The following is a 25,711-nucleotide window of genomic DNA, read 5'->3' as shown; positions in this document are numbered from 1 at the left end:
GTGTATTTTTAGCAAGGTATTAACTAAATCAAAAGCATTAAGTAATTCCCTTTAGGATTTATAACTGCTGGAAGTAGAAGAAAAGTGCAGTCCTATAAAACAGCAATAGGATTTTAACATGCGTTGTCAAACAGAATTAAACTGCAAATAAAAACCCTACTATGGGACACCTTTAGTGCAGAAATTTCATCATCTGTAAGCAACAAATAATAAAGGATCATAATGAAAAGAATCCAGAGAAAGGAGAACAAAGCTGATCCCCAGCCATGCATACAAAATGTGCCTGAGTGCTTCCTGGAAGCTGCAGCAAACCTCAAACTGTTTGATGTGCTCACATCTCTGGGAAACAAAAAATTCTTATTACCACCATAGAAATTCTACAGCAAACCAATTTTTAATTATACCTATCAAAATAATAATAAAATCCCAGCAGTTTCATTCAAGCTGTTTGAATCATGGAGACCACCTATGCAAATATCAACAGAGCATTTGAATCTCCAGGTAACTACTGCCAATTATACATGGGGACACCTTTAAAATTCTATTACAAGGATAATTAATCATTTTCACACACAAAGGTAACAAGGTAACATCATGCAGTGGTTTTTAAAGCCTCCTACTTTCTGCATTTCTATTCTGGTTAGTTTGTGCCAGGATTAGAAAAGCAGATTTCAATTTTAAAAGAGGGAGAGAGGAAAGTGAAGAAGTTCCAGCCTTCCCTCTGGTCATTCCATGTGGGTATTCTGGGATTCAGACATTAGCAAGGGAATATTCTGCTGCTAGAAACAGGCTACAACAACGTGGACAGGGATGTTGCACAAACATTTTCATGACTGTGCTCTCATCTACTCTGTCAAAAGGTAAATTATTTGAAAAAATCTGCAGAAGCTTTTAGAAATATAGAGTTCTGCTGAGGGCCCAGTTGGCTTGACAAAAAAAAAAAAAAAAGAATGACATTATTTCTATTTTTGCTGTCAGAAAGTTACAGAGGGCTTGAATTCTGTAGTAGCACACTGAAAGCTGTAATTACACAATTATTTTGTGGCACAAATCAACAGAGGAGGAGAGCAGGAACCTCTCCTCTCCTCCTCCTGAGGACACTGTGACTGAGGATAACACCCAACTGGGAGGAGAAAAGGAGAATTTTTGTGCAAAAATTCCAACATTTCAGAATGAAATCTGCTGCTGCAACACGGATTCTCCTTATTCACCAGAAGCTGCAGCTGACACAGGTTCTCCAGCTATGATCAGGTTTATAACCAACTCACAAAGAGGAATTGCAGCACAAAAGTTCTGCACAGGGAGAGCCATGGGAAGGAGGGAAGGAGCCAGGGTGCTCCTTACTGTTTCAGAAATAGTAAGCTGTGTGAGTAACCCAGTTGGAACACTCCTCCTTGGAACGTTTCGCTGAGCTGTGAGTTGTAAAAATAGATTTGTAAGCCTCAGACTTGTCCTCGCTGTCTGCAATGGATCTCTTGGTGCTGCTGGAAGCTTTATTGACTTTTCCTGGGACTGCTGGGGTTCCATTCTCTGAGGGGAAAAAGGAACACAAAGAAGCACGACAGCTTACGATGGACAAAGGTGGTTCAATAAAGATGAAAAACAGTGTTTGAAAATTTAAATATATGCATTTTTCAGCTCTCTCGTAAATATCTCCCATAACTGGATGCAACAGCTTTTAGAATTCACACTCAAAACAGATTTAGAAATCTTGAGAGAGGAATTCTGCAAATCTCTTGCACTGCAATTCAGAACTGACAACACCCATTCCTCCAAGTGAAAAATGCCTGATGAGCTCTGGTGTTTAGCAACAGGAAAGCCCCCACAGCCTGCAGTATTGTTTGGAAATCAGCTCCCAAATGCCAAAAACTGAGCTTGTGCCACACCTTTCCCCAGGGAACCCCTCTGCTCCCTCCATTCTCTGCAAAGTTATGGCCAACAACAATGCTCAGCATCATGAGATGTCTGCAGTGGGGAAATGCCCATCCTCTGCTCCTCAGACCATTTCTCTCAGTGTATTTTATCTCCTGCACCATAAAAATCCTTTTTTTTTTTTACTATTTCATCTCCCAAGTTGCAGGATGGTGTTTGAAAAAGCCAAGTCTCTGGTGAAGAGAAATGAATGCAGAAATTCAACATCCCGAGTCAAAGTAAGGCACAGGGGTTCCCAAGAATTGGGTGTGCAACCCTAAATCCTCACAGAATTAATCCCAAATCCTCACAGAATTGGGTGTGCAACCCTAAATCCTCACAGAATTAATCCCAAATCCTCACAGAATTGGATGTGCAACCCTAAATCCTCACAGAATTGAGTGTGCAACCCCAAAATTGTGTGTGCAACCCCAAATCCTCACAGTATTAGGTGTGCAACCCCAGAATTGTGTGTGTAAACCTAAATCCTCACAGAATTGGGTGTGCAATCCCAACAGAAACAGTTTCAAAAAGCACTTTTTTTCTTTTACACCCTCAGGAAATAAAAAATTCATTAATATTATTAAAATTACGAGGTTGCTCAACATCCAGGGGCAATTCTCATCATCTGGGATGAAATATTTTTAAAAGCCTCTCCCGTATAAAAGCAGACAGTAGAGGGCAGGTCAGGCATTGCTGATGGAATTTCAGCTTCTCCCAGTTTATCTACAGATCATCATTCTCAGATTCTTCCAATTATTCTGATTTTTTAAGATACAATTCTTCCCACAGAAACCTCAGACTTTAAAGATGTACCTATTCTGTTTGAAAATATCAGTCTGGGGACATTAAATAGCAGAATAAATAAATATTGAATAAAGAGAAGGCACCACTCTTTGGATTTAAGGCTTCATCAGTTCATCCCAAAGTTCTATTCCAGTGTTCCCAAGGTCCCACAGCAAATCAGCAGATAAAGCAGAGGATTAGAAGTTAAATAATCAGGGGTTTTTAACAAAATTCATTCAAATAAATTGCATACCATAGATTTTGATCAACTGTACATCAGGAAACTGCAAATTCTCCCCTACTACATCACAGCCAGGCAAACAGACACAGCAAACCCAAGAGTGTGTAAATAAGAATCTCTAATTTCATGAAGTCAAGTTCCCAACTGAAAGCAATATTAGAATGACATAAACAAGCAAATCTGGCCCCATTTTCACATCAGGATTAATCACCAACCTGAACTTTTGGTGAAGATTATCTGCCTGCTTTCCCCAGAGCTGGAATTGACACAATCCTTTCCACTCTTAGCTTTTGACGGGCCTGGAGAATTTAAATAAATAAATAAAAAATTAAAAACCAGAAAAATGAAATCCTGACAGCTTCAGGACTCAGCAGGTGAGACAGAATTTGAGAATATCACCTGCAGAGGGCTCTTGCTGAGATGCTGCTGCTGCTGTCTTGCCTTTCTTTGATTTCTGAAACAACACAAGCAGAAATCTGTAAAGACTGAAAGGAGAAATACTCCCAATTCATATTTGATAGACACACAATTGAATTCACAACATTTTTATTTCTTACCCAGGAGAACTCTTACTTCCACATTTTTTGTATTATTTCTACATGGAAAAAACAATAATCTTGAGAACCCTGCAGTTACATTAAAGAAAACTATGCAGATTGGATTTGTCTGGATTTAATATTTTGGGTTGCATACTTTGAAAGGGGGGGTGTGTTATTCTCATTAACTGATCATCAGAACCCACCCAGCAGCACAATAAATTGCACAACATTAATAAGACACAATTAATTGTAATAAATAAATATGTTTTTCAATAAAAATGTCAGAAGAATCTGGAATCTTGTATCCACTCAATTTTGTTTAGTCCATAAAAAATTCCTCCTGGACACCTGCCAATAACTGAACCCTCTGCTGCAGGATTGCTTGGGAAGAAAAGATGCAAATAGTTACTCTAACTTTTAAAAAAGCATCTGTGCAGCAGATTTTCCAAATTAATTTACGTTTGTACAGATTAAGAAACAGAAAAGAACAAGAAGAATCCCATTACTGGCTTTGATTACATAAAAAGAAAGACGCATTATAACAGGCATTAGCATTATTCTCACTGGACACATTCTGAATTGTGAACATGTTGTAAGACAGCTGCACGAACTCAAAGAAAATAAATATATTGAATTCTGTCCTAAAGCTCAGGAGAGCCCGTGCTGTGAAGCAGAGGAGCAAATGCCACAGCCAATGGTGCTGCAAGGCTGCCCCAGGAGGGGGTGGTGTGGGATCTCAGCACAGCAGCCCTGATGTGCAGAATCACCAAGACAACCCTTGGGGGGCTCGGAGGTCCTGGAATGTTGCCAGAAGTGTCTGGTGGCTGGACTTTGATCCTTCACGGGAAACAACACCTGTATGAGGATGGGAGGATCCCACGGGGATAAATGGTGAAGGGATGGGTTAATTATAGTGCGAAACACAGGGTTTAGAATTTCGGTACAGGGGGGTCTAGAGAAACAAGATGGAGGAATTAGGGCGTGTCCTGGCCTTCTTCTTCTTCTTCTTGGCCTCCATCTCCTGTGGTGGTGGTGGCACTTTGGGATTGGTTCTTACTAAAAGTGCACTTGTCAATAAGGGTGAAAAGCATTGGGGAAAATAGGTAAATATCTTACACGTAGTTTTGGGTATAAAGATAAGTGACCGCCCCGAGGGCTCTCAGTGTGCTCATGGCTGACGTGCTGTGCTCTGTCGGGCCGAGAGAAAATATTGTAGATAAAAATTAACAAACACTGAAGACCGAGAAAAAACCTGAAGACTCTTTTCGCCCTTTGGAGCGCGGGCTGTCCCAAGGCCATCCCGAGCCTTTCCAGGCCATCAGAAACAGCCGAGCACGGGACAAGGTGGCAGAGGATCAGGGCTGTGCTGGGGCAGCTCCAGGAATGCTTTGGGTGGGCAGGACCCTAAAGCTCATCCCAGAAACCTTCCCCAGACAGACCAGTCCTGTCCATTGGGCCCTTCAGGCTCCTGGAGAACCCCAGTGACATGTCACAGACATCTTTTCATGAAAAAGCCTTTCTTTAGGAAAGGATTTGTTCCTGAGAGGCCTCGGGAACAAAATGTGAACAATGGTTATCTGCTGCTGTGGAATGCAACAGGTGCATCTGGGATTGGTCTTATGCGGTTGTTTCTAATTTATGGCCAATCACAGTCAGCTGGCTCAGACAGAGAGCGAGCCACAAACCTTTGTTATCATTCTTGCTAATTCTATTCTTAGCTTGGCCAGCCTTCTGATGAAACCTTTTCTGCTATTCCTTTAGTATAGTTTTAATGTAATATATATAATAAAATAATAAATCAGCCTTCTGAAACATGGAGTCAGATCCTTGTCTCTTCCCTCATCCAAGAACCCCTGTGAACACGGTCACAGTGCAGGGGATTCCCACCTTTTCTAGGGGTGGATTCCCAAAGCAAAGTCATTTCCCAGATGTTTATAACTCCATGGATGCATAAATTCACCATGCAGAACATAGACTGGAGAGGTTTCAATATGGGCACAGTGACAGCTGAGCTCGAATCATTTTTATCCTGGTCCCAGCAGCATCTTCCTGAGGCTTTGTGTCATGGGGATAAAGAAAAGGAGTTTGTGCTTCCTGCCCCAAACAGGGAAGGGAAGGGAAGGGAAGGGAAGGGAAGGGAAGGGAAGGGAAGGGAAGGGAAGGGAAGGGAAGGGAAGGGAAGGGAAGGGATCTGGATAGCAGCACCAGGACAGTGGGAATTGTGCTGCCACTGGCACTGGGGCTCCCAGGCCTCAGAAGTGCAGGGACAGCAGAGCTGGTTCCAGCTGCAGGGACCAGCTGGGGCACCAAGGTCACCACCTGAGGTTGGGAGATTTGCAAATCCCATCCTGTAATTCTCCACCAACCGAACAAATCCCATTTGCATGTTCCTCCAGGGCACACAGAGCCCCAGGAGCAGGGCACGGTGTCCTTTTGTGCTGTCACCCTAAAGCCACAGCTGCCCTGCACACTCAGGCACTTTGCTGGGCAGAAATTGTGGGCAGCATCACCTCCCAGATTATTCAATATTATTTGCTCCAAAGCTACAGGTGCTTTTTAGGGCCCTGTTTCTAAAGAAAACCAATGCAACCAACCACTCACTCATCTGCTGAGATCTGCAACAGTCTAGCAGCAAATTATAAATGGATTTTTTACCCCAAACTTTGAACTACCAAGTACGGAGGGAAAAAAAAGAAAAAACCCTCTGAACAGACACCATGAGATTATCACTTTTATGCCAGAAGTCATCAGACATGAGATGCAGAGACTGTGAAAAACAGGAAGCAGAGCAGCAGGACTTTTATGGAAAAGCATCCTTTTGATGTATTGCCCAGGCCCAGAGATGCTGCACTGGCACAGATGAATAAAGCCCCTGTGATGAGGAGGAATCATATGCTCCCCAGCAAGTAAACAAGCATTTGTTTGAAAACAAACCAGGGAAATATTTGCATGGCAAAATCAAGGATGAAACCTCCATCTCAAGTCTCAGAGGTTGAAAGCATCAGATTTATGATTTATGATTTATGATTTATGTTCCTGAGATCCAGCTAAGCCTGAGCACCCTGAACTGAGTCAGCACCAAAGGTTGGCTTGCTCTGGCATCCTCCAGGAGTTCAGGGAAAACAGCAGTGCTGACAAACCCCCAAATGCAGAAGTGCCATCTGACAGCTCAGCAGCACAGAACAGCTCCCAGCTCCCAGGGCAGAGCTGAGGGATTTCATTTCCACTGCATTTTACCTGGGCAGACACCAAAATGCAAAGGCCTCAACAGCACGGTGGCAATTAGGGCAGCAGTGATTGCTGAGGACTGGGAGAACCACAAAACATCCTCAATTTCTACACCCTTACAGCACCAGCCCAGGAATGCACAGACCCCAACATCCTGGTTCTGACAGAGGCCAATAAAAACCATCTTATTTTATAAGATCAAAAAACTGATGCTGTCATCAGGAACTGCCACAAGAAATACGGGGATGATGTAGCTCATTACTAGAATGAATTCATTTCAAGAAAACCACAAAATATCGTTCCATTTTACCCATTCTGAGTGCACAAGGCACTTCCTGCTGGTCAGGAGAGAGTTTAGGATGTACAACTACAAGATGTTATTGGCCAAACACAAACAAAAAACCCCACAGCTTTTCAAAGTAGTGTTTAAATACAGCACAGCTCATGGAGTAAATTCCTCCATCTTTATAAAGATCAGCAAATCTAAGAGCAGATCCATTGCAGACAAGAATTATTTCCATTTTACAATAAATTATAATTATATAATAAATACAATTATATAAAAAGATAGAAATCTAATTAGATAATAAATAATAATAAATAATGTATAAAAATCTCACCTTTTCCAATTTACTTTTAAGTCTTCTTTCCTCCATCCTTTTCTTCAGAATTTCCACATCCTCTTTATTACCATTAAGGACAATCACATCTTCCTCTTGAAAGGGAACACCACACTTCATGAAAGAAAAGAAAGGACAAAATTGCATATTTCTTTTTCTGTCTCCTATAAACAACACTCTGAACTAATTATTTTATGTGTGTATTTTCTTTTCATGGTTTCCTTGTTTTACTGGCACAAACAAACTTGAAAGTATTCCTAATTAGAATCTACTCAATTTACTGAATCCCACAGCTAAAACCCAAAAGTACTTTCTGATTTTTAGTTATGAATGCATCTGATTAAGAGCCGGATGCCATTCTGCTCTTGAATTTGTCTTTCACCTTCGATAAGAAATAATAACTGATGGGAGCAAAGGTGTTATTCCTCCACATGTGGAACAGCCAGCAATTTTTCTCTTCAACTGGTAAACAGAAAAACATGAAGGGTTTTTTTATTTGGGTTTCTTTGGTTGTTTGATTTAATTTTACTGTGGGAATAAAAAGGAGTCATAAAAGCAGAATAATTCATTACCCTTGCCTGGCTGCCTCACTGGATTGTATCACAGAGACCATACCCTTATCTGATTTATCAAACACTCCCAAGTTTCCAACTTCTTTCATAAATTAATCTGGATAATGGCTGTAATGTGCTCTGTGTACCTCCACATGTTTCATGGTTGAAGGCACAAATGTTTTCCTGTGCACATTTGCAATAATTTGATGTACCAGCCCATTGACCATGACGTTTTCTTGTCTAAGATCTCAACTTGCCTTTTTTTTTGTTTATTTGTTTTTGTTCTGGGTTTTTTTGTGGTTGGTTTTTTGGGGTTGTTTGTTTGTTTTTGGGTTTTTGGTTTTTGCTTGCTTGCTTGGTTGGTTTTGGGTTTTGTTTTTTTGTTATCTTGTTAAATGCTTTCTATTAATCTGCAAGATTAATTTATAATCCTACCTCTGCCATTAATCTCCTTTTTCTAAATGAAGGTTTAGAAAGGTTACTCCTGTATTTGCAGGAGGAATTAAACAAATGAGAGGACATATGGGCAGGACTTTGCTCAAGTGCTGAGCACAGCTTCAAAAATGAACCTGAGACTGAGAGGAGAACCAGGGTTAGAGAGAGGCACAGCAGGCAGGAAGAGGAAAAGTCACACCCAGGAAATGGGGGAGTAGCTCACATTTCTCCATTTCTACTCATGGAGAAATCCCAGCCTGGGGTGATCTCACACTTGGGAGTGAGAAGAAAAAAAATCAAGAATTTCAGTCCAAAATCAAGAAATTGATTGTCAAAATTGAAAGTCAAATCAAGAATTGAAGAAATTCAAAGTCAAAATCAAGAATTTCAGTCTTCACTCTGTGACAGAAGCTGGCAGCTGACTTGGCTCTAAAGAAGCTCCACAAATTCCTTTACAGAAACCCCACAATTTCTTTTCTGGGGTGGTTTCCTGACACAGCATTTTTCAAACATTTTGTCAGCAGACTAATTCCATTAAATGTCGCATTTTTAAAAGAGCAAGCAAATTCAGGTTCCCTTCTGGAAAACACAGGCTGAATTGTTCAAAACTGAAAAGTATTTACAAGAAACAAGGAAATGAGGACAGTGTTCTTTCCATTCCCTGAAAAAAAAAAAAAATTTGCCATGACAACATTGGATTATGTCAGAGACCATACCCTTCTAAACATCTTAATGAGATAAAAAGCAGAAAGAAGTTTCAGTTCTGCAAATTCAGATGTTTCTTCCTTCAGATTAATTAAGGTCTTGGGGCAGATGTTTCTTTTATGATATCACAGGGTCTCCTCTGCTGTGCCTTGTTTATCCTGGGCCTTTAAATATATATGAAGGCACTTGCTGAGTTTTTAGCAGCTTGAATAGTGGACATTCCTAAATTACATTAAAGTATAAAATACAAGATTTTTAAAGTACTAATGAACTCTTAATTTAAGATGACTTTCCGAATTCTAGAGTTTACAGTTTCAGCTGCCTAAAAAAAGAGTTGTACATTATTTCCTGCTGTAAACTACACGGACACATTTATTTTTTTTTATGGCATCTAAAATGTAGTTCTGTGCATGACTACTCCAGTCTTAATGTAACACAAATAAACAACAGGCAGATATGTTTTCATGTCTAAGTATTTACACCAGTGTTACTGCCTGGCGTCTTCAGAGAAACCTAAAGGCTCTTTCCCACATTTTAACAGTGAATTCCTGCAGTTCTCCTGAACATGATCATTACCAGGAAATGCAAAATTCCCACCAGGATATGGGACATGGATGGCCACAACCTGAGTGTCCCTCTTCAAACAGGGACATTGATCATCTCATTGTTCATCTCCCAGCCACACAAGCTCATGTATTAAAAATTATTCTTGCTTGCCACATTTAACTAAAACTTGTTTTAAGAAAGAGAATTTTCCAGAGGTTTAGCCATTAAATGTTCAGGAGTGTAAGATTTGCTGAACATGTTTTTTTTTTTTTAAATGTCACCTAAGCCAGACATGCAATGGGTCAGGGAGCAAAGGACAAGTTGGGAGCAGTGGAAATTTCCCACCTAGTCATTCACAGAATGTGAACTTCCACTCAGGAGCTGCAGCATTTGCTCCCAAACCAGCTCAAAAAAAAGCCTCAATTTACAGAGTTTCTCTTCAAATCACTGATAATTTTGTACCTGTCATACCTTCAGCTGCGCCTGAACTTCGAGGTTATCTCTGTTTATTTCAGACCAACATGCTATTTTTATCAGAATGTTTCCTCCCAATCCCAGCACATTTAACCTCAACTTTCCACTTATTAAAGAACCTTTAAAAGGCTGTAACAGCAAACAGTGTGTGTGTGAAGGTTCAAAGGAATCTGCTCCACAGCAGAGCATTGCACAGCAAACCTTTCTGCACCAGAGAGCACATAGGGTTAACACCTCCTGCTGCATTTCTGCCTGGAGTACATTTCACACAAACTTTTGTAATTTTACAATTCTGGGGTCTGCCCTTGTTTGTTTGCTAATCTAAAAATTAGAGTTTGAAGGGCTGGTATCTTACAGAACTTGTGGTTTCTTTATCTGAGTGTTCCAAACACGTCACACGGTTCCACCACACATATTTATCACACACACCTCCCTTTACTGCTACAACGCTTACATTCTGTTTATAGCTGTGATTTATAATTATGGTTTTTTATTAACCTTCTGTTTCCTATCCATTACCAATCTGTTTTTCTAGCCTTTTGTATCAGCTCTTCTCATTTTCCTGGCCCAGCAGGGCTGCTCCTTTGCTGACAGAAGCGTTCAGCCACAGCAGTCACACCTAAACCTCCTCCTTATTTCCTGACCCACCAGGGCCAGACCCTGCTCTGCAAAAGTGCCAGCAGTTCCAGTCAAACCCTTTTTGTCTTATCTCAGAGCTTGATCCCCGTTTTGCAGAGGCTGTTACATTTATAAGAGGCACTCACACTGAATTCTTTCGCTGACTTAACACTTTAATTCTTTCTAACTCCCGCTAAGCCGCTTCTCCCAGGAGAGGTCTGTGCTTCCAGGAGATATTTCTCTTTTCAAGAGACATCCTTTTCAAGGAGATTTATTCTCTTTTCAGCTGCCAGTCCCCTGCGAATGCCGGGCAGCAGAACCGGAAAGTTTCGGCAGGCGAACAGTTAAGGCCAGGGGGAGGAGGAGGAGGAGGAGGAAGAGGAGGCGGCAGCGGCAGCGGCAGCTCCCAGGGCTGCAGCCGCAGCTCGGGGGGCTCAGGTGGGATCAGGGGGCACACACGGCGTTGTTCCTGCTCCTGGGTGATATTCCCAGCCCCTGGGTGATATTCCCAGCCCTTGGGTGATATCCCCTTCTCCTGGGTGATATTCCCAGCCCCTGGGTTAATATTCCCAGCCCGGTTCCGGCTGTTCTGCAGCGTTCCCGGACAGCACTGCGGGATGGAGCGCTCCGTTAATGGTTAACGGCGCCGCCAGCCCTGCTGAAGGACAATGAGCCCCAAAATCATCTTTTTTATTATTATAATTATTATTATGCTGCCGTCTCCTGGACCAGGTAAGGCTGCATCTCTTTCTTCTTGCTTTTTCCTTATGTAAAGTGGTCATTTTACTGAGAAAACGCTACGCTAAGCTTTACACTTCCTTTCCTTCTTTACGAAGGATGGAGGTCATTAGTGCTAATTGTATTCTAAAAATCACAGTATTTATGCAACTTATCATTTTACAGTTCTAGAACTTAAGGGTTTAAGTAGCTTGCATTGTTTTTGTTTTAAATTACTGTGAGGTCAAATACACAAGGGGAAAAAACGTAACAGGAAAAGAGGAAAAATAGCAAAGACAAACACTAAAACTTCATAAATTGGCTGTATATGCAAATTACGCAGTTTTTTAAAATAATTATTTAAATAACTGGGTTTGATGGAGAACTGTTTTTACTCAATGCATCTCAAAGTCCAGAAGCAGACTCCATGTTCTGACCCCCTTTTAAACAAAAAACAAAGCAGTGGGAAAAGCGTTTAAAAGAACTGATTTTAACATTTTTAAAAGGATTGAATTAGTCTTCTCTTGTTTATAAAATGTCTACATTAATACCTGTGTAAATACCTTTCAAACAAAAAAAAAAATCAGCTGTAAAAAAGTTGAAATAAGTATTTAATGCAGTATTTAATGCTTTTTCAGCATTTCATTAGAAGATGAAGCATTCCCAAGTCATTTGTATCAATAAATTACAAGGTCATACGAAGCAAACTTGATCTAAACTTTAACATTAGGCAAAAGCAAAGAGCACAGAGAAACCAGAATGATTTGAGGTGCAGTGATGCAGTCCTAAATGCAATGGCAAAAAGCAAAAGGAGTTGATACCACAAAAGGCACAGTGTGTGCTAATGGGGTCTCCATTTCACAGCCTTTTCCAGGCATCATCATCATTCCCCTTTCCTCTAGAGTTTACTTTGTTAATTGAGATGGAGTATCTTAGGCTTACAGCAATTTTCTGTAAAGCCATGTCCTTAAAAGCATCCACAAAGGTGCTTGGAAATCTCTGCTGTTTTTTCTGTTATTCCAAGAATGTCACACACTACTTGCAGGAGTTTTAAAAATTCATACAACTCTAGATTTAGAAAATCTGTGCATAAGTAAGAAATGCTGAGTTTCAGAGACATTCTGCTAACAGAAAATCCTTGTCATGGCACTCTTACATAACGAGACTCAAGGGCAAGACAGTCCCAGCAGGGTCATCATGGACAGTGGACATTCCCAACAGGATCTCTTGCTCCTCAAGGGCAGCAGGAAATTTGGGATAAAAATCCTTCCAGCAGACAGGGCTGAGAGAATGCTGCTAAACAACAAATTTCATATCCAGTGGCACTGACAGCTGCAATTCCAGCTCTAGGTCTGGTACCAAAAAGCTTTTATTCCATAATATCCTCCCGAGGCTGAAAGATGTCAAATGCTCTTGCAGTTCCCCATAAACATGTTAACACTGGAGAGGAATTGCTGCTCTTACCTGATTATGGGCTGTTTGTGTACTTTTATGCTGCCATAAAAATACAGTTTCTAGATGTCACACAGTCCGGTAGGAAAAAATCCATGGTAAGCACTTAACAGCCTGAAAAGCCCCAGCAGCTATTACTTGCAGGGTAATAAAAATTCAGGGGTATGAAACAAGCATCTTACAGCTTGGCTCTCTGCAATTACACTTTGCAACCTGTCCAAAATGTATTTAAGGAAAAAAACCTCCCAAGCACCCTCATTCTGGACAGGTTCAGAGAATATTCCAAGTTGGAAGGGACCCACAAGGATCATTGAGTTCAACCCCCAAGTAAATGATCTGTACAGTGATGAACCCACAGTCTTGGTGTTAAGATGTTTTATATTTAATCAGGTATAAAATCCTAAATATTTTTACAGCTGCCTGCTGTTTTTAGTGTAATTCTTATATTCAGAATGAACCTTCCCTGTGACACCACAGAGATCTCATGACATTCGCTAATTCAAAGGAACCTCAATGTTCCTCCTGCCAATTTTTCCCTCAGAATAAAGAGTTTATCCAAGTCCAGCTCTGTTAGAATCCTAGCTGCTGAGAATTTTAAACTTTCTGTACTACCAGACACTAACCCCCAAGAGAACAGTACATTTAACCTGAAGCCATAAAAAAGCTTCCAAAATTAAATAACAGAACTAAGATTCTAAGTGTGTAGTTTGAATAGAAGTGTGCAATATCACATAATAGAAAACTTAAAATTTAAAGGTTTCGAATATAGTAATATATATATAAAGCAAAATAGAAGTTTTAGAGCAGAAGGTAGTCCTTCTTCACATTCTTCTTTACCTTCTTCTTCATAAGTTCAAGTAATATTGTGTAATGAGGGTAATTAGGGCTCCACAGAAATCAGTGTTTCCCCAAATCCAGCCCCTGGGTATGAACATCATGGTCCTCAAGAAACCCCTGTGGGCTCTGGCACAGAGAGGCTTCTGTGAAAATCAAATTAATGGATTTAATGTCATTTTTAATGCAGAAATGCTGCTTTTCCCCTTGCAGTGGCATCCCTGCTCTGCTGCTTTCTGCACAGCACCCAGAGGTTGCCACGGACCTGATTTGCTGCAGCGTTTTGCTCGGGTGGATGGAAGGCTCCCATCAAGGTTGTTTACCCAGTAAATGGATCCCTGAGGAGCTGCAAGGCTGAAATCCCCTCCTGGGAGCTGCCTGCCTCCTGTTTTGCTTTGAGCTGCCTGAAGAACATCCCAGGAAGATGGAGGAGCCCTGCACCTAACAGGCAGCTCTGCTTTCTGCAATGCCAGAGGGAAGGAGGCACCATTCCAGCATGAAATCCAGTGCATACCAGTAAGGAGAAAAAGATAAATACATTCCTTCCCAACAGCCTAACAAGATCTTAAAAATGTGGGAATAAGGAGGATCCCTTCCCTGGGTTCAGTTTGTTTTCTTGATGCTTTTTCAATTTCATGTCTTGTTGCTGCTTTAACTACAATGCCCTCTCTATTTTCACGCTTTTAAAGAACATACTGAATGTTTTATTAAAAAAAAGTATTTTCCACTTCTTTCTAATGAAAACCTCGAGCCTTCTAACCACAGCAGCATTCTTCTAATGAAACTATCTGTATAAAAATCTGGTTTTCTCTGTTCCTGTGTAAAGCCAAAAACTTCATGATTTTGACAGCTGCAACATGTAAAATATTTCAATGCAAATTTTGTTTAAGAAAATAATTGAATGAAAGAGAAAATTAATTACCTTTAAAATGAATTTAGAATCTTTTAAAAAATTAACTATTGAGCTCAATGGGAATTGATGCACCTTCTCCTTGGTATTTTTCTCTAGAACTTTGTGCTTCAAGGATAAAGACTTCATGTAATTGCTGTGGGATTCAGGACTGCTGCACTCTCATTCTTCTGACTGTTCAACAAGGCAAAGGTAAGGAAAAAACCACATTGGAAAAACTCCTGTGCTACTACTGCTGCAAATTGGTTATCTCAGAATACCAATACTGGCACTGTCCTTATCTCAGGGTCTGCACAGATACCAAAAATAAGAAATGAGTGTTGTCCCCTTGTTCAGTTTTCCAAAGCTCAAATACAAAGCTGTCAGAGGAAAGAAAAAATAAAAATCTCAGAGTCAGAAACATTAGCTGACTTTATAAGGATAAAACCCAGTGTATTTTCTGGATTACGTTTTAGCCTCTTCCTTCTGTTTATTTAATAAATTTTCTGTTGATTTAATTTACTGAATTCTGATCCTCTGGCAGAACTTCAAGTTTCCCAGGCCTTGAGGAAATCTCAGCAGCAGCAGCTCCTGAGCACTCAGAGCTCACTTCTGAGCACAGGGATCTCCCACCTGAGGGGCTCAGACCTTGGTCAAGCAGGGAAGAATTCAAAGCCATTTTGGGTCCTTTTGTACCATTTTGAGATCATTTTGTCCTGGAAAGACAAAATTCCTGTCTTGTGGCTCTGCATTGCCAGGGCTGAGTGCTGAGTGGGCGCACACAGTTCCTCCTGGTAGCAATCCCAACATTTATAAATGCAGCACAAACGTGGCATCTATTAAAAAAATAAACAGGTTCTTTCCCTCTATCTCACTTTTCCTTTCAGATGATCTGAACGTTTAATTGGAGTATGATAAGAAGACAGGAGCTGGAAGTAAAAGATGAACCCACTTCATGCAAAGAAATCCAGATTTTTAGTGTGTGTTGCTGCCTGTATGTCCATCTACACCTTCATTTACCTGACGGTTCCACTTTATGATGAGTCAGATGAGCAAAAATTCCAGGTCAAAAGAGCAGAGTGTGGTTTTTACCCCGATGAACTCTGCTCTGCACTTTTTGTGGGGAAACCTGCAGCCTCTAAAATTGGAAACTTTTGTCAGAAGTCCTACCAGCCCAAAGCCCTCAGCTGCATTCAGACTTCCTGCAGCTGCTCCACAGTGCCGAAGACTTTGCATTTTATCACCAGCCCACTGTCAGAGGAAGAAGGAAATTTCTCCTTGGCATACATTATTACAATTCACAAGGAGCTGGAAATGTTTGTGAGGCTGCTAAGAGCTATTTATATGCCTCAGAATATTTACTGCATCCACATTGATGAAAAGTCACCCAGAGGTTATAAAACTGCTGTACAGAACATCGTTAACTGCTTTGAAAATATTTTCATTTCCTCCAAAAGAGAACACGTCGTTTATGCAGGGTTTTCAAGATTACAAGCTGACATTAATTGCATGAGAGACCTCGTTAACTCCAAAGTTCAGTGGAATTATGTTATTAATTTGTGTGGGCAAGACTACCCCCTGAAAACAAATAAAGAAATCATAGAATATATAAAAACCAAGTGGAATGGTAAGAACGTCACTCCTGGGATAGTGCAGCCGCTGCATGTGAAGCACAGGACAGAGGTCAGCTACAGGGAGTTTGTGCACTCGGGAGTGCCCTACGTGTACCCAGCAAAGGTCAGGAAGGCTCAGCCCCCGCACAACCTCACCATCTATTTTGGCAGTGCCTATTACATCCTCAGCAGGGCCTTTGTGCAGTTCACCCTGAGTGATGCCCGGGCTAAAGCTCTGCTGGAGTGGTCCAGGGACACCTACAGCCCTGATGAGCACTACTGGGTCACCCTCAATCGATTACCTGGTAAGAGTTGGGCATTTGTGCCACAAATCAACCCAGCAGGGCGGGGAGAGGCTGTGAGCTCGGAGCTGAACAGCTCTGAAATGCAGAAATAAAATAATTCCTTCAGCTTTGCTGCTGCCCTTTTGAAAAGTCATCTCTGGTGGCTGAGAAACAAAGCTTGATTGCAGGAAATGGCTATGGCAGTGCAGACCAGGATTTGGAAAAATGCTGGTTAAAAAGAAGGCTTTTGCTGCATGAAAGCTTTTGCTCTAAAGAAATTTTAAAAAGCAATAATACTGAGAACGATACCTTGTTCTTATGACATAAATATCTGCAAATAAATACTTAATGTGAGTGCAGTTAAGAAATGTCCAGCAGTGAAAATTTTCCCTGTAATAAGTAGAAAAGAATCTTATCAGAGCCTTTTGTTTTGAAAGATGCTCCAGGGGCTACACCCAATGCAGGCTGGGACGGAGACCTAAGAGCCATTAAATGGAAAGATCAAGAAGGGCTCTCACACAAAGGCTGCAAAGGTAACGTCAGTTTTGATCATGAACTTAAATTTCATTCACTGGTGAGCATTAATTGATTACATATTATTTAATGCAGCTGTTAAATGTGCCTCAGTGGTCATATATAATTTATTTTGAAAGTGTTAAATAAAACAAAGCACCCTGTAAATTACTGCACTATATCCAATTGAAGAGATTTTGATATATATGTTAAATTAATATATGAGTTACATATTTTATATATTTTGATATGAGCACAGTATCTATCCACTGACAACCCTTCTTTCAGCCCCTAATTACCAATGCACTAATTTGTCTGATCAGGTCTCAGTGGAGGGGCTTTACCTGACAAGGATGTTTGTCAGGAACTTTCATCAATATTGGCTTGAATCCCTTCAATCTGAACAACAATAGGACAGAATAGTGCTGGCCACATGGAAAGCATGCAGAAATAATTAAAATCCCCAAGTGTGCAAGCTGAGCCCGGGTGTGATTGAGCAGGGAATCCCAGCAGGAGCTCAGAACATCTGATGCCCACCTACAAGAATTTATTGAGCAGAGCAACATGGCAGGGAAGCAGCTGGAGGTAACAAACATCTATTTATGTAAAACATAAACATTCTAAATGTCTTTATAAATTGTGGCATTATCCTCCAGCTCCATTTCTATGCAGAAATCCAAAGGTGAAAAACTCTTTTAAAAAACGCTTCCGCTCATCTTCCCGCTGCTGCCACACCTCTCCAATTTATCTCGGCAGGTCATTACGTCAGAGACATCTGCATTTATGGCCTGGGGGACCTGCAGTGGATTATTGAGTCCCCCCACCTGTTTGCCAACAAGTTTGAGGCTGGCAGCAACCCGCTGGCCCTGGAGTGCCTGGAGCGGCGGCTGCGGCTCAAGGCGCTGCGCCAGGCTCGGGTGCCCATCGAGCAGCACTGGCGCCTGCAGGAGCACAGCCCCTTCAACATGCAGCTGGATGTGTGAGCCAGCCCCTCACAGCACGTCCTGGGCAGCAAACTGCAGGAAATGCGGATATTCACAGCCACAGCTTCACTCTGTGCATCGAGGGTAAAGCACAATCCGGCACATAAACGGGTTTGTTTATTCCCGTAGCGATGGGTTCGTTCCCAAACAATGCCAGAATTCAAGGGGGGAAGTTCATAGTTCATTAAGTGACTTGTTTAGCTGGAAAATTAATATTCCTCATGTTCACAGCCAAAGCATGAAAATAATAAAATGGAAGCAGTGACTGAACAAAGATAAAATACAGAGAAATAACAGATTAAAGTCATGGCCACTGAATGTCTCGTGAAATGTTTTGAATAACGAAGTTGATGTTAAAATTTCAGAGCTTGTACATAAGTGACAAGCAGCTTGTGACACAGCCCATGCCACTGGGGGGTGAGGAGTTGTTTTTGTTTCCCATGGCCAGCCACGTCCCTAATTTCATTTTGTAGCATGGCAACATCACTGCTGCTCTTCCAGGCTTTGCTCCTAATGACAGAAGGATCCTGCAGCACATGTTTATCTCCAAGTCTCTGTTTGAGTCTCTGCAGGAGTTTAGGGCAAGGAGACAGGGAAAATGTGAGGCCAGGGATTACAGGAAAACTGAGCAAAAAGCCATTTTTCAAATGTTTTTCCATCCCTGACTGAGAGAAGCAAAGAGCCTCCAGCGAGTGCAGTAACACCTGGACAACTCACTTGATTAAAAACTGCAAATAAAAATGAAATAAATAAATAATAAAATTTTAAAAGGAGCAATTTCAATGCAATCTTCTATATGCACCCAAAACATCCCTGAGTTTTTACAAGAAAACTGGCTACAGATTGAGCCTGTTCCCAAAAAAATCAAATGACCCAACAACAGGACATGGAATTTCCTTGTTCCAAACTTATTCCCAGGTTGCTGGAACTTTACTCCTCATTTTCCCACACAAGTTTATTGGAAACATCATTTCTGCAAATGAACTTTAACCTAAAGAAAGGCCATCTGGTCCCTATTTATTTACAAACTCAACCCAAAGGCCTGTGCTGGGTTTCATGGATAATCCAGGACTTATCCTGAGGATAAATATTGCTGGAGATAGTTTTTTTTATGGAGGGGAATAAAGCTAAAAAAGAAAAGGAAAATAAAAGCCAGGCACATGTTCATGCTGAGCTTGTTGGGAGTCTCTCTCCAAACCATGACTGAAGCTAATGGATGTCTGGCATGTACTAATCACAGCAATATTCATAATTAATTTCTCTCCAGTCCACTGTGGGGCACTGCCAGCATTTATCCACTCCACGATGTCTTTTAAAATGAGAATGGAAGGTTCCTCATTGCCATCAGTGCAGCAAATCCAGTCTCCAGCTTTCACCCCTGGCACCACCACATAGAAAAATTGTTGTGCATCACTTGCAAATTGAATTAAAATGAAAAGTTCAATAGCCAGGCACTGTATATCATGGGCTCCTTTTGCAAAAACTGAACCAGGCAAAAAAACAGCACAAAAAGGCCTCTGAAAATACAATTTTGGTATGACTTGGAATATCTTTGCAGCATGACCTTCTTTGCTGAAAGGATTTTGGATTTGAAACAAAATTTTAGGAAAATCATCATTAAACCATTCTCAAGTAATAATAAATAGTATTCAGCTCATTATTGTGATTACATGACCACATCACCTTGAAACACACATGGAAAGCTTTCATGAATTCTGGGTTATTATGTTGAGAGTTGCTCAGTCAGCCCTCAGCAAATATTTGTTAATTTGGTGCCCGAGGAGCAGAAAGTTCCAAAGTGACCCAGGAACCACTGCTGCACACTCAGCTCTGCCTCTGACAGCCATGGCATAAATTCAGAAAAACTTCATATCTAAATTAAACCTGGGGTTAAGTGTTTGGTATGGCACAGAGCTGAATATTTAGGGCACTAGTTCAAGTCTGTGTTTACTTGACTCTGAAAACAAGTCCAGAATAAACTTTGGAGTGATCCAAGAAAGTACATTTTAAATGCAATCTTTGATTACATTTCTGAAAGTTGAATGTAACTCTCAAAGTGACCCCCAGAAGGACTCCAGCACCAATCCCATCACCTCTATCCTGTCCCCACACACTTCTAACATATTTGACATGCATAGGAACTTCTTTATCAATTATTTCTAGAAGAATCTTTCTGAATGTTATGAAGAATTTCCAGCTCCATGTTAAATACTCATTACTGAAAAAAGGCCAGGGAAAAATATGTGAGATTCATTTGGTTTTTATAAAATTATCAGACTGGGCAAACCCTGGACAAAACATCTCATTCCTGCATTTTGTGCTCTGGTTACACCCATCCATCAACAAAAATTTAAATGCTAACAAAAAAACCTCATTAAATATAAATGCATATGCCAAGAGGAAACAAAGCCATTAGGACAGAACAAAATGAGCACTGAAAGCAGAAATACGAGATTAAACCTTACAAAATTCAACAATTTACCAAGACAAAAGTGTTTCCTTCCCAGGTCTTGTTTAATATAAATATATTCCATATTTTATACAATATCAGGGTGTTCACAGAAATTAAATAACTGCCCAATCTTGCTGATAATGAAAGTAGTGATAGGAAAAAAGGGTATTTGCTCATTTTATCATTGTCCTTAGCTACAAAAAAACCTGTACAATGAGATCACCTATGTGAAATTAGGTCAGTATTTCCTGCAATAATTTATAGAACTGCTGAGAATTCTACAAAGTTGGCCCCACCCAAAAATAACAAAAAAAGCAATGCCAAAAATTACCCATCAAACAAAACTCCCAGAACCAAACCAATCACCCTTTAAAAAAACTGAAATTAGTACCAAATATTGGGAAAAAAGCAGTAACTGCTAAATATAACTCTGAGAACAAAAATACTCACTTTTGTAATTATTTAGAATATTTTTTTAATTTAAAAGGCCATGTAGAAATACTTAAGGCCATCATGGAACAGAACTTTCACAAGTTCCATTTCAATTTGCATACTGAGATTAAAAACTCCCTTTTTAGAGCAGCAAATACAATTGTATAAACACACACATGGCCCAGCTGCTTCCACAGCTGGCAAAACTCACCTTGTGACAAACTTCTGCTTTGATTTCCTTGAGAGCACGCTCAGAGAACACACAGCCACAGTTCCTCAGGAAGCAAAACCTGCCAACAAAAGACAACACAATAATTTTTGGGGAATTAAGAGAGATCTGTGCAGTGCTGGCAGGTCACAGCCCACCTTCTTTACAAGTTCTTGCACCTAATCAAATTATCAGCATAGTTAAGTGGGTAATTAATTTATTATTAATTTGCACAAAGTAAAAAATGAATGAAAAATACTGGCTACATTAAACCACAAGAGGTATTTTGGTTTTTTATCTTGAGTATCTCCTGGCTAATCCCTCTCTGGAGAAGAAATTCTTTGCAACCATTAGCTGTGAACTCCTCTTGTCATCCCTCAGGTGACACAGAAGTTGCTGCTCTGCCCCAACCAGGCTGTGAGGAAATCCCCTGCCCCAGAGCAGTAAAATACAGATTTACTGCAGGGCTGGGACAGAGAATCCATCTCCAGTCTGATCTGGCACAGGGAGAGACAGAATGTGAGCAAAGGCTGGGAAAGCTGGGATTGTTCAGAGGAGAAACTTTGGGGTGAGCTCAGTGTGGCCCTGCAGGGCCTGGAGGAGCTGCAGAAAGATGGAGAGAGAGTTTGGACAGGGATGGAGGGACAGCACACAGGGAATGGCTTCAGACAGCCAGGGGGCAGGGATGGATGGATACTGGGCAGGAATATCCTTGCCCAGAGCAGCTGGGGCTGCCCCTGGATCCCTGGCAGTGCCCAAGGCCAGGCTGGAGCCCTCTGGGACAGTGGAAGGTGTCCCTGCCATGGCAGGGGCGGCACTGGAGGAGCTTTAAGGTCCCTCCCAACCCAAATCAATCCATGACTCCAACTGCTTGATGTGACTCCAGGGGAGGTCACATCCCATCTCCTGTGCTTCAGCCCCCAACAACCTTTAGGCATTTTCCTCTGCCAACATTGCCCTTTCTCCTTCATTATACATCTCAATTCATTCAGGAAAAGGTGAACTTTTATCTTTCCTCTTAAATATACCATGAAAGGACACCCAGAAGCCTCTTGAACTCTGAAAGTTCAACCTTTAAAGCTGCCAGCTGTTGAAAGAGAAGGGAGACAACCCATCTTTGCTGATCAGCATCGACTCCGATTTATTGATCAAATCAGCCACCTTTTATAACAGTGTTAATTAACTTCATGCATATTGCAAAATTCGAGCTCACCATAGGTCAGAGATTACACATCAACCCCTCCTTTTGTTTTCAATACCAAGATTTGTGTTCTCAAAACTTACTTTTACTTTCCCAAAACAGCCAAAGATAGAATGTTCACCTGTTATGAGAAAACTGCCTGAGAACCCTGGTATGAAAGGTTCTCAAGGCCTTCATGTTTGTCACTTTTGCTTTCCCATACCTTATCCGAGGACAAGATATTTACTTGTTATTAAAAACAACCTGAGAACTTCTGCTGTTTACATAAACATGCCTGAGAACTCTTGTTGTTTACAGAAACAGGCTGTGAGAATTAGCTGCTTACAGCAGCCTTTTACTTTTCCATCAGCTGTATATTTTCATGGCCTTTTTCCTTCAAGCCATGTCTGAGCAAAAATCTCCAACAGCCAGCCAGGCAGATATTCCCCCCCAGCCCTGGTTAGCTCCTGGTTCCCATTCCCAGGCAGTTTCCCTGCTCTGAGTGCAGTTTGCAGAGCCCTGACCTGTGCCTGCCGTTCATCTCCAGCCCCACCACGGGGCAGATGAAGCGTGCAGCCTGCAGGTCGTCGTACTTGTCCCCCTTGATGCTCTCCTTGTCCCCACACCAGGCTGGGTTATCCACCAGCTGCAGCTCTGTCACGTTCTGCAAAGGAAAAACACAAACCTGCATCAGGAACAGGAGGGCACTGCTGGGGGCACAGCTGGAGTGCTGGGCCAGCTCTGGGCCCTCAGTCTGGGGAGGACATGGAGGGGCTGGAGAGGGGCTGGGAGCACAAACCCTCAGAGGAGCCCTGAGGGAGCTGGGGGTGCTCAGCCTGCAGGAAAGGAGACTCAGGGGTGTCCCCATCACTCTTTAAACCCCCCCTGAAAGGTGCCTGTGCTCAGCTGGGCTGGGCTCTTTCTCCAGGAACTGACACAACCAGAGGACACAGTGTCCAGCTGCCCAAGGGAAATACAGGCTGGATTTTAGAAAAAGGTTTTTTCCAGCAAGGTGATCAAGCTCTGGAATGTTCTGCCCAGGGAGGTGCTGGAGTCCCCATCCCTGGGGGTGTTTGACAAAGCCTGGATGTGGCACTGGGTGCCAGGGTTCAGTTGAGGTGCTGGGCCTGGGCTGGACTCGATGATCTTTACGATCTCCTCAACTTGGTCATTCAGGGAATTCTGTGAAACCTTCAGCTTTTTTCCTCATGATTTTTGAGCCACCCTTATAACAATCCCTAACATTTTTGCCATTGTGTTTTGTTGTTTGAACACTTTAATCTATAGTTACAGCAGGACTCATGAATTAACATTTTGTTTTGACTTCCCATGAAGTTAAACACAAGCTGTTTACCTTAATGCTCTTGATATGGGATGCAGATTCCATGGGGGTTTTATCAGGGGATTTGTCCAACAAATATTCAATGATGGCATCTTTGTTGTACAGCCTGCAACATAAAAATCCCAGTGGTTATATTGGGTTGCCACAGTGTTTTGTACTTATAATTTTATATTTATAACTTTCATTTATTCTATATTTTTATATTTAAGTAATTTTAATATATTAATATAATGCTATAATATATAATTAATATTTAATACATGACATTAAAATTAGTTTTAATATATCTGTATTAAATTGATATTATTTAATTTTGTATTTATAATTTTCTATCTATAAGTTTAATTATTCATCAACTTAAATTATTAATAAATTAAATTAAATTATATAATCGATTATATATTTCTCCATTTAATTATTTTTAATATGCTAATATAATGTTATAATGAAAAATATAATATACTACTATAATGTTACAATGCATTATATAATTAATATTTAATATACTACATTAAAATTGATTTTGATATATTTAAATTAACTTTATATTATTTAATTTTGCATTTAGAATTTATACTTAAAATTTTAATGGATTTTACATTTGCATATAAAATTACTTTAATATATTTTGATTAATTTTTACAGCATTATTTAACGTTGTATTTAGAATTTATAATTTTATTTTAAGTCCTGAGGAGTCCCTGGCACATTCCCACCTGCCCAGCTCACAGGCCACGATGGGCCGGCGCAGCTTCTCCTGGCTCAGGGCACAGTAGAACCACCTGGCCACCAACTCAGCAACTTTGTCAACCTGCAGGGAGAAAAACACTCATTAGTTAAAAAACTTGTAAATTATTTAAGCATAAAATCAGCTCATACGTGAAGCATTCATCAAATCCCAGCTTTCTCACCAAACCTGCTTTGTGCACTCAGAGTTAATTCATAAAATAACTTCAGCCAAAGATTTTGGCAAAATTCCTGATCAGTTCTCCAGCACCTCCTTGGGCAGTTCCAGTGTCTGACCCCCTTTCCATGGGGAAATTCCTGCTGTGCCCACCCTGAGCTGCCCTGGGGCCGTTCCCTCTGCTCCTGTCCCTGCTCCTGCTCCTGTCCCCTCCTGGCAGGGAATTGCAGAGAGGGAAAAGATCCCTGGGGATCCTCCTGTGCTCCAGGTGAGCCCCTTCCCACCCCTCAGCAATTCTCCATCCCCTTCCCACTCCTCAGGGATTCTCCATTCCCTTCCCAGACCCTCAGGAATTCTCCATTCCCTTCCCACTCCTCAGGGATTCTCCATTCCCTTCCCACTCCTCAGGAATTCTCCATTCCCTTCCCAGACCCTCAGGAATTCTCCATTCCCTTCCAGCTCCTCAGGAATTCTCCATTCCCTTCCCACTCTTCAGGAATTCTCCATTCCCTTCCCAGCTCCCTCAGGAATTCTCCATTCCCTTCCAGCTCCCTCAGGGATTCTCCATTCCCTCCCCACAGCACACAGGGCCCGCCCTGAGCCGCCCCCAGCGCCACACTAACACAGGGCCCCCGGGCCGGGCCTCCCCGTCCCCGCAGCCCCCCGGCCCTCACGGATATCCCCCCCCGGACCTTCTCGACTTTGCGGGGTCCCTTGACCAGCTCGTGCCGCTTGGGGATGGTGCCGCCATCGCATCCCATGGCGCTTCCGGGTTCTCCTTCCTCGCGCACTTCCGGTTACGCAGACCCATTTCCGGCGCATTCCAATGACGCTGTTGCCTAGCAACGATCACTTAGCGGCGCTATTGTTGCTTAGCAACGAGCGGCTGGGGGCGTGGCCATGGCTGTAGGGCGGGGCGGGACGGGCGAGCCCATCGCGCCGAGACCGGGGGCGTGCGGAACGTACCAACTCAGCGCGTGGGGGGAGGAGGGGGTGTTCCCAGCGCCCTTCCCGCCCCTTTTCCGCGGGTTTATCCTTTATTTTTATGAGGAAATCCCCCGGGACACCCATTTTGGGAGGATTTCCGGCCAAAGCGGGCGCTCCCGGGGCGGTGCGGGCTGGCGGGGGCGCTGAGGAGGCGCGTCCCGCCCTCAGCGCTGTCACCGCGGTACCGGAGCGAGTTTAACCCACAGGAATTCCCTGTGGGATGCGAGCGCTGCCCCGAGAGCGATGTCGCGATATAGTGACCCA

The 25,711-nt window shown here is 41.9% G+C and overlaps 2 protein-coding genes across 2 annotated transcripts; one reads left to right on the top strand and one right to left on the bottom strand.

The window, feature by feature from the left end:
• Positions 1 to 1,200: 1,200 nt before the first annotated feature.
• Positions 1,201 to 25,233, bottom strand: RTF2 (replication termination factor 2). Its single transcript, XM_054274668.1, has 9 exons — positions 25,153 to 25,233; positions 24,273 to 24,367; positions 23,569 to 23,662; positions 22,739 to 22,878; positions 21,038 to 21,116; positions 7,326 to 7,439; positions 3,338 to 3,392; positions 3,154 to 3,246; positions 1,201 to 1,530 (listed from the first exon to the last, which is right to left on the bottom strand). The coding sequence occupies exons 1-9, from the start codon at positions 25,219 to 25,221 to the stop codon at positions 1,349 to 1,351; spliced, it is 921 nt and encodes a 306-aa protein (XP_054130643.1). The 5' UTR covers positions 25,222 to 25,233; the 3' UTR covers positions 1,201 to 1,348.
• Positions 11,310 to 18,668, top strand: LOC128936010 (beta-1,3-galactosyl-O-glycosyl-glycoprotein beta-1,6-N-acetylglucosaminyltransferase 7-like). The gene is made up of 6 exons (XM_054274667.1): positions 11,310 to 11,389; positions 13,874 to 14,176; positions 14,670 to 14,762; positions 15,437 to 16,467; positions 16,884 to 16,979; positions 17,716 to 18,668. The coding sequence occupies exons 4-6, from the start codon at positions 15,492 to 15,494 to the stop codon at positions 17,940 to 17,942; spliced, it is 1,299 nt and encodes a 432-aa protein (XP_054130642.1). The 5' UTR covers positions 11,310 to 11,389; positions 13,874 to 14,176; positions 14,670 to 14,762; positions 15,437 to 15,491; the 3' UTR covers positions 17,943 to 18,668.
• Positions 25,234 to 25,711: the final 478 nt, after the last annotated feature.

The sequence above is a fragment of the Melozone crissalis genome, unplaced genomic scaffold, assembly GCF_028551555.1.
Source record: "Melozone crissalis strain CALT ecotype California unplaced genomic scaffold, PUWL_Pcris_2 ptg000017l_1, whole genome shotgun sequence".
Lineage (NCBI taxonomy): Eukaryota > Metazoa > Chordata > Aves > Passeriformes > Passerellidae > Melozone > Melozone crissalis.
This window is presented reverse-complemented; position numbering and strand designations above follow the sequence as displayed.

Excerpts from the sequence above, each read along its gene's own strand:
- LOC128936010 (XM_054274667.1), top strand. The coding sequence starts at position 15,492 with ATGAACCCACTTCATGCAAAGAAATCCAGATTTTTAGTGTGTGTTGCT. Across the intron at positions 16,468-16,883 it reads CACCCTCAATCGATTACCTG|ATGCTCCAGGGGCTACACCC; the intron begins GTAAGAGTTGGG and ends TTGTTTTGAAAG. Across the intron at positions 16,980-17,715 it reads CTCACACAAAGGCTGCAAAG|GTCATTACGTCAGAGACATC; the intron begins GTAACGTCAGTT and ends TTATCTCGGCAG.
- RTF2 (XM_054274668.1), bottom strand. The coding sequence starts at position 25,221 with ATGGGATGCGATGGCGGCACCATCCCCAAGCGGCACGAGCTGGTCAAG. Across the intron at positions 24,368-25,152 it reads GACCCCGCAAAGTCGAGAAG|GTTGACAAAGTTGCTGAGTT; the intron begins GTCCGGGGGGGG and ends TTCTCCCTGCAG. Across the intron at positions 21,117-22,738 it reads GAGATGAACGGCAGGCACAG|GTTTTGCTTCCTGAGGAACT; the intron begins GTCAGGGCTCTG and ends TTTTGTTGGCAG.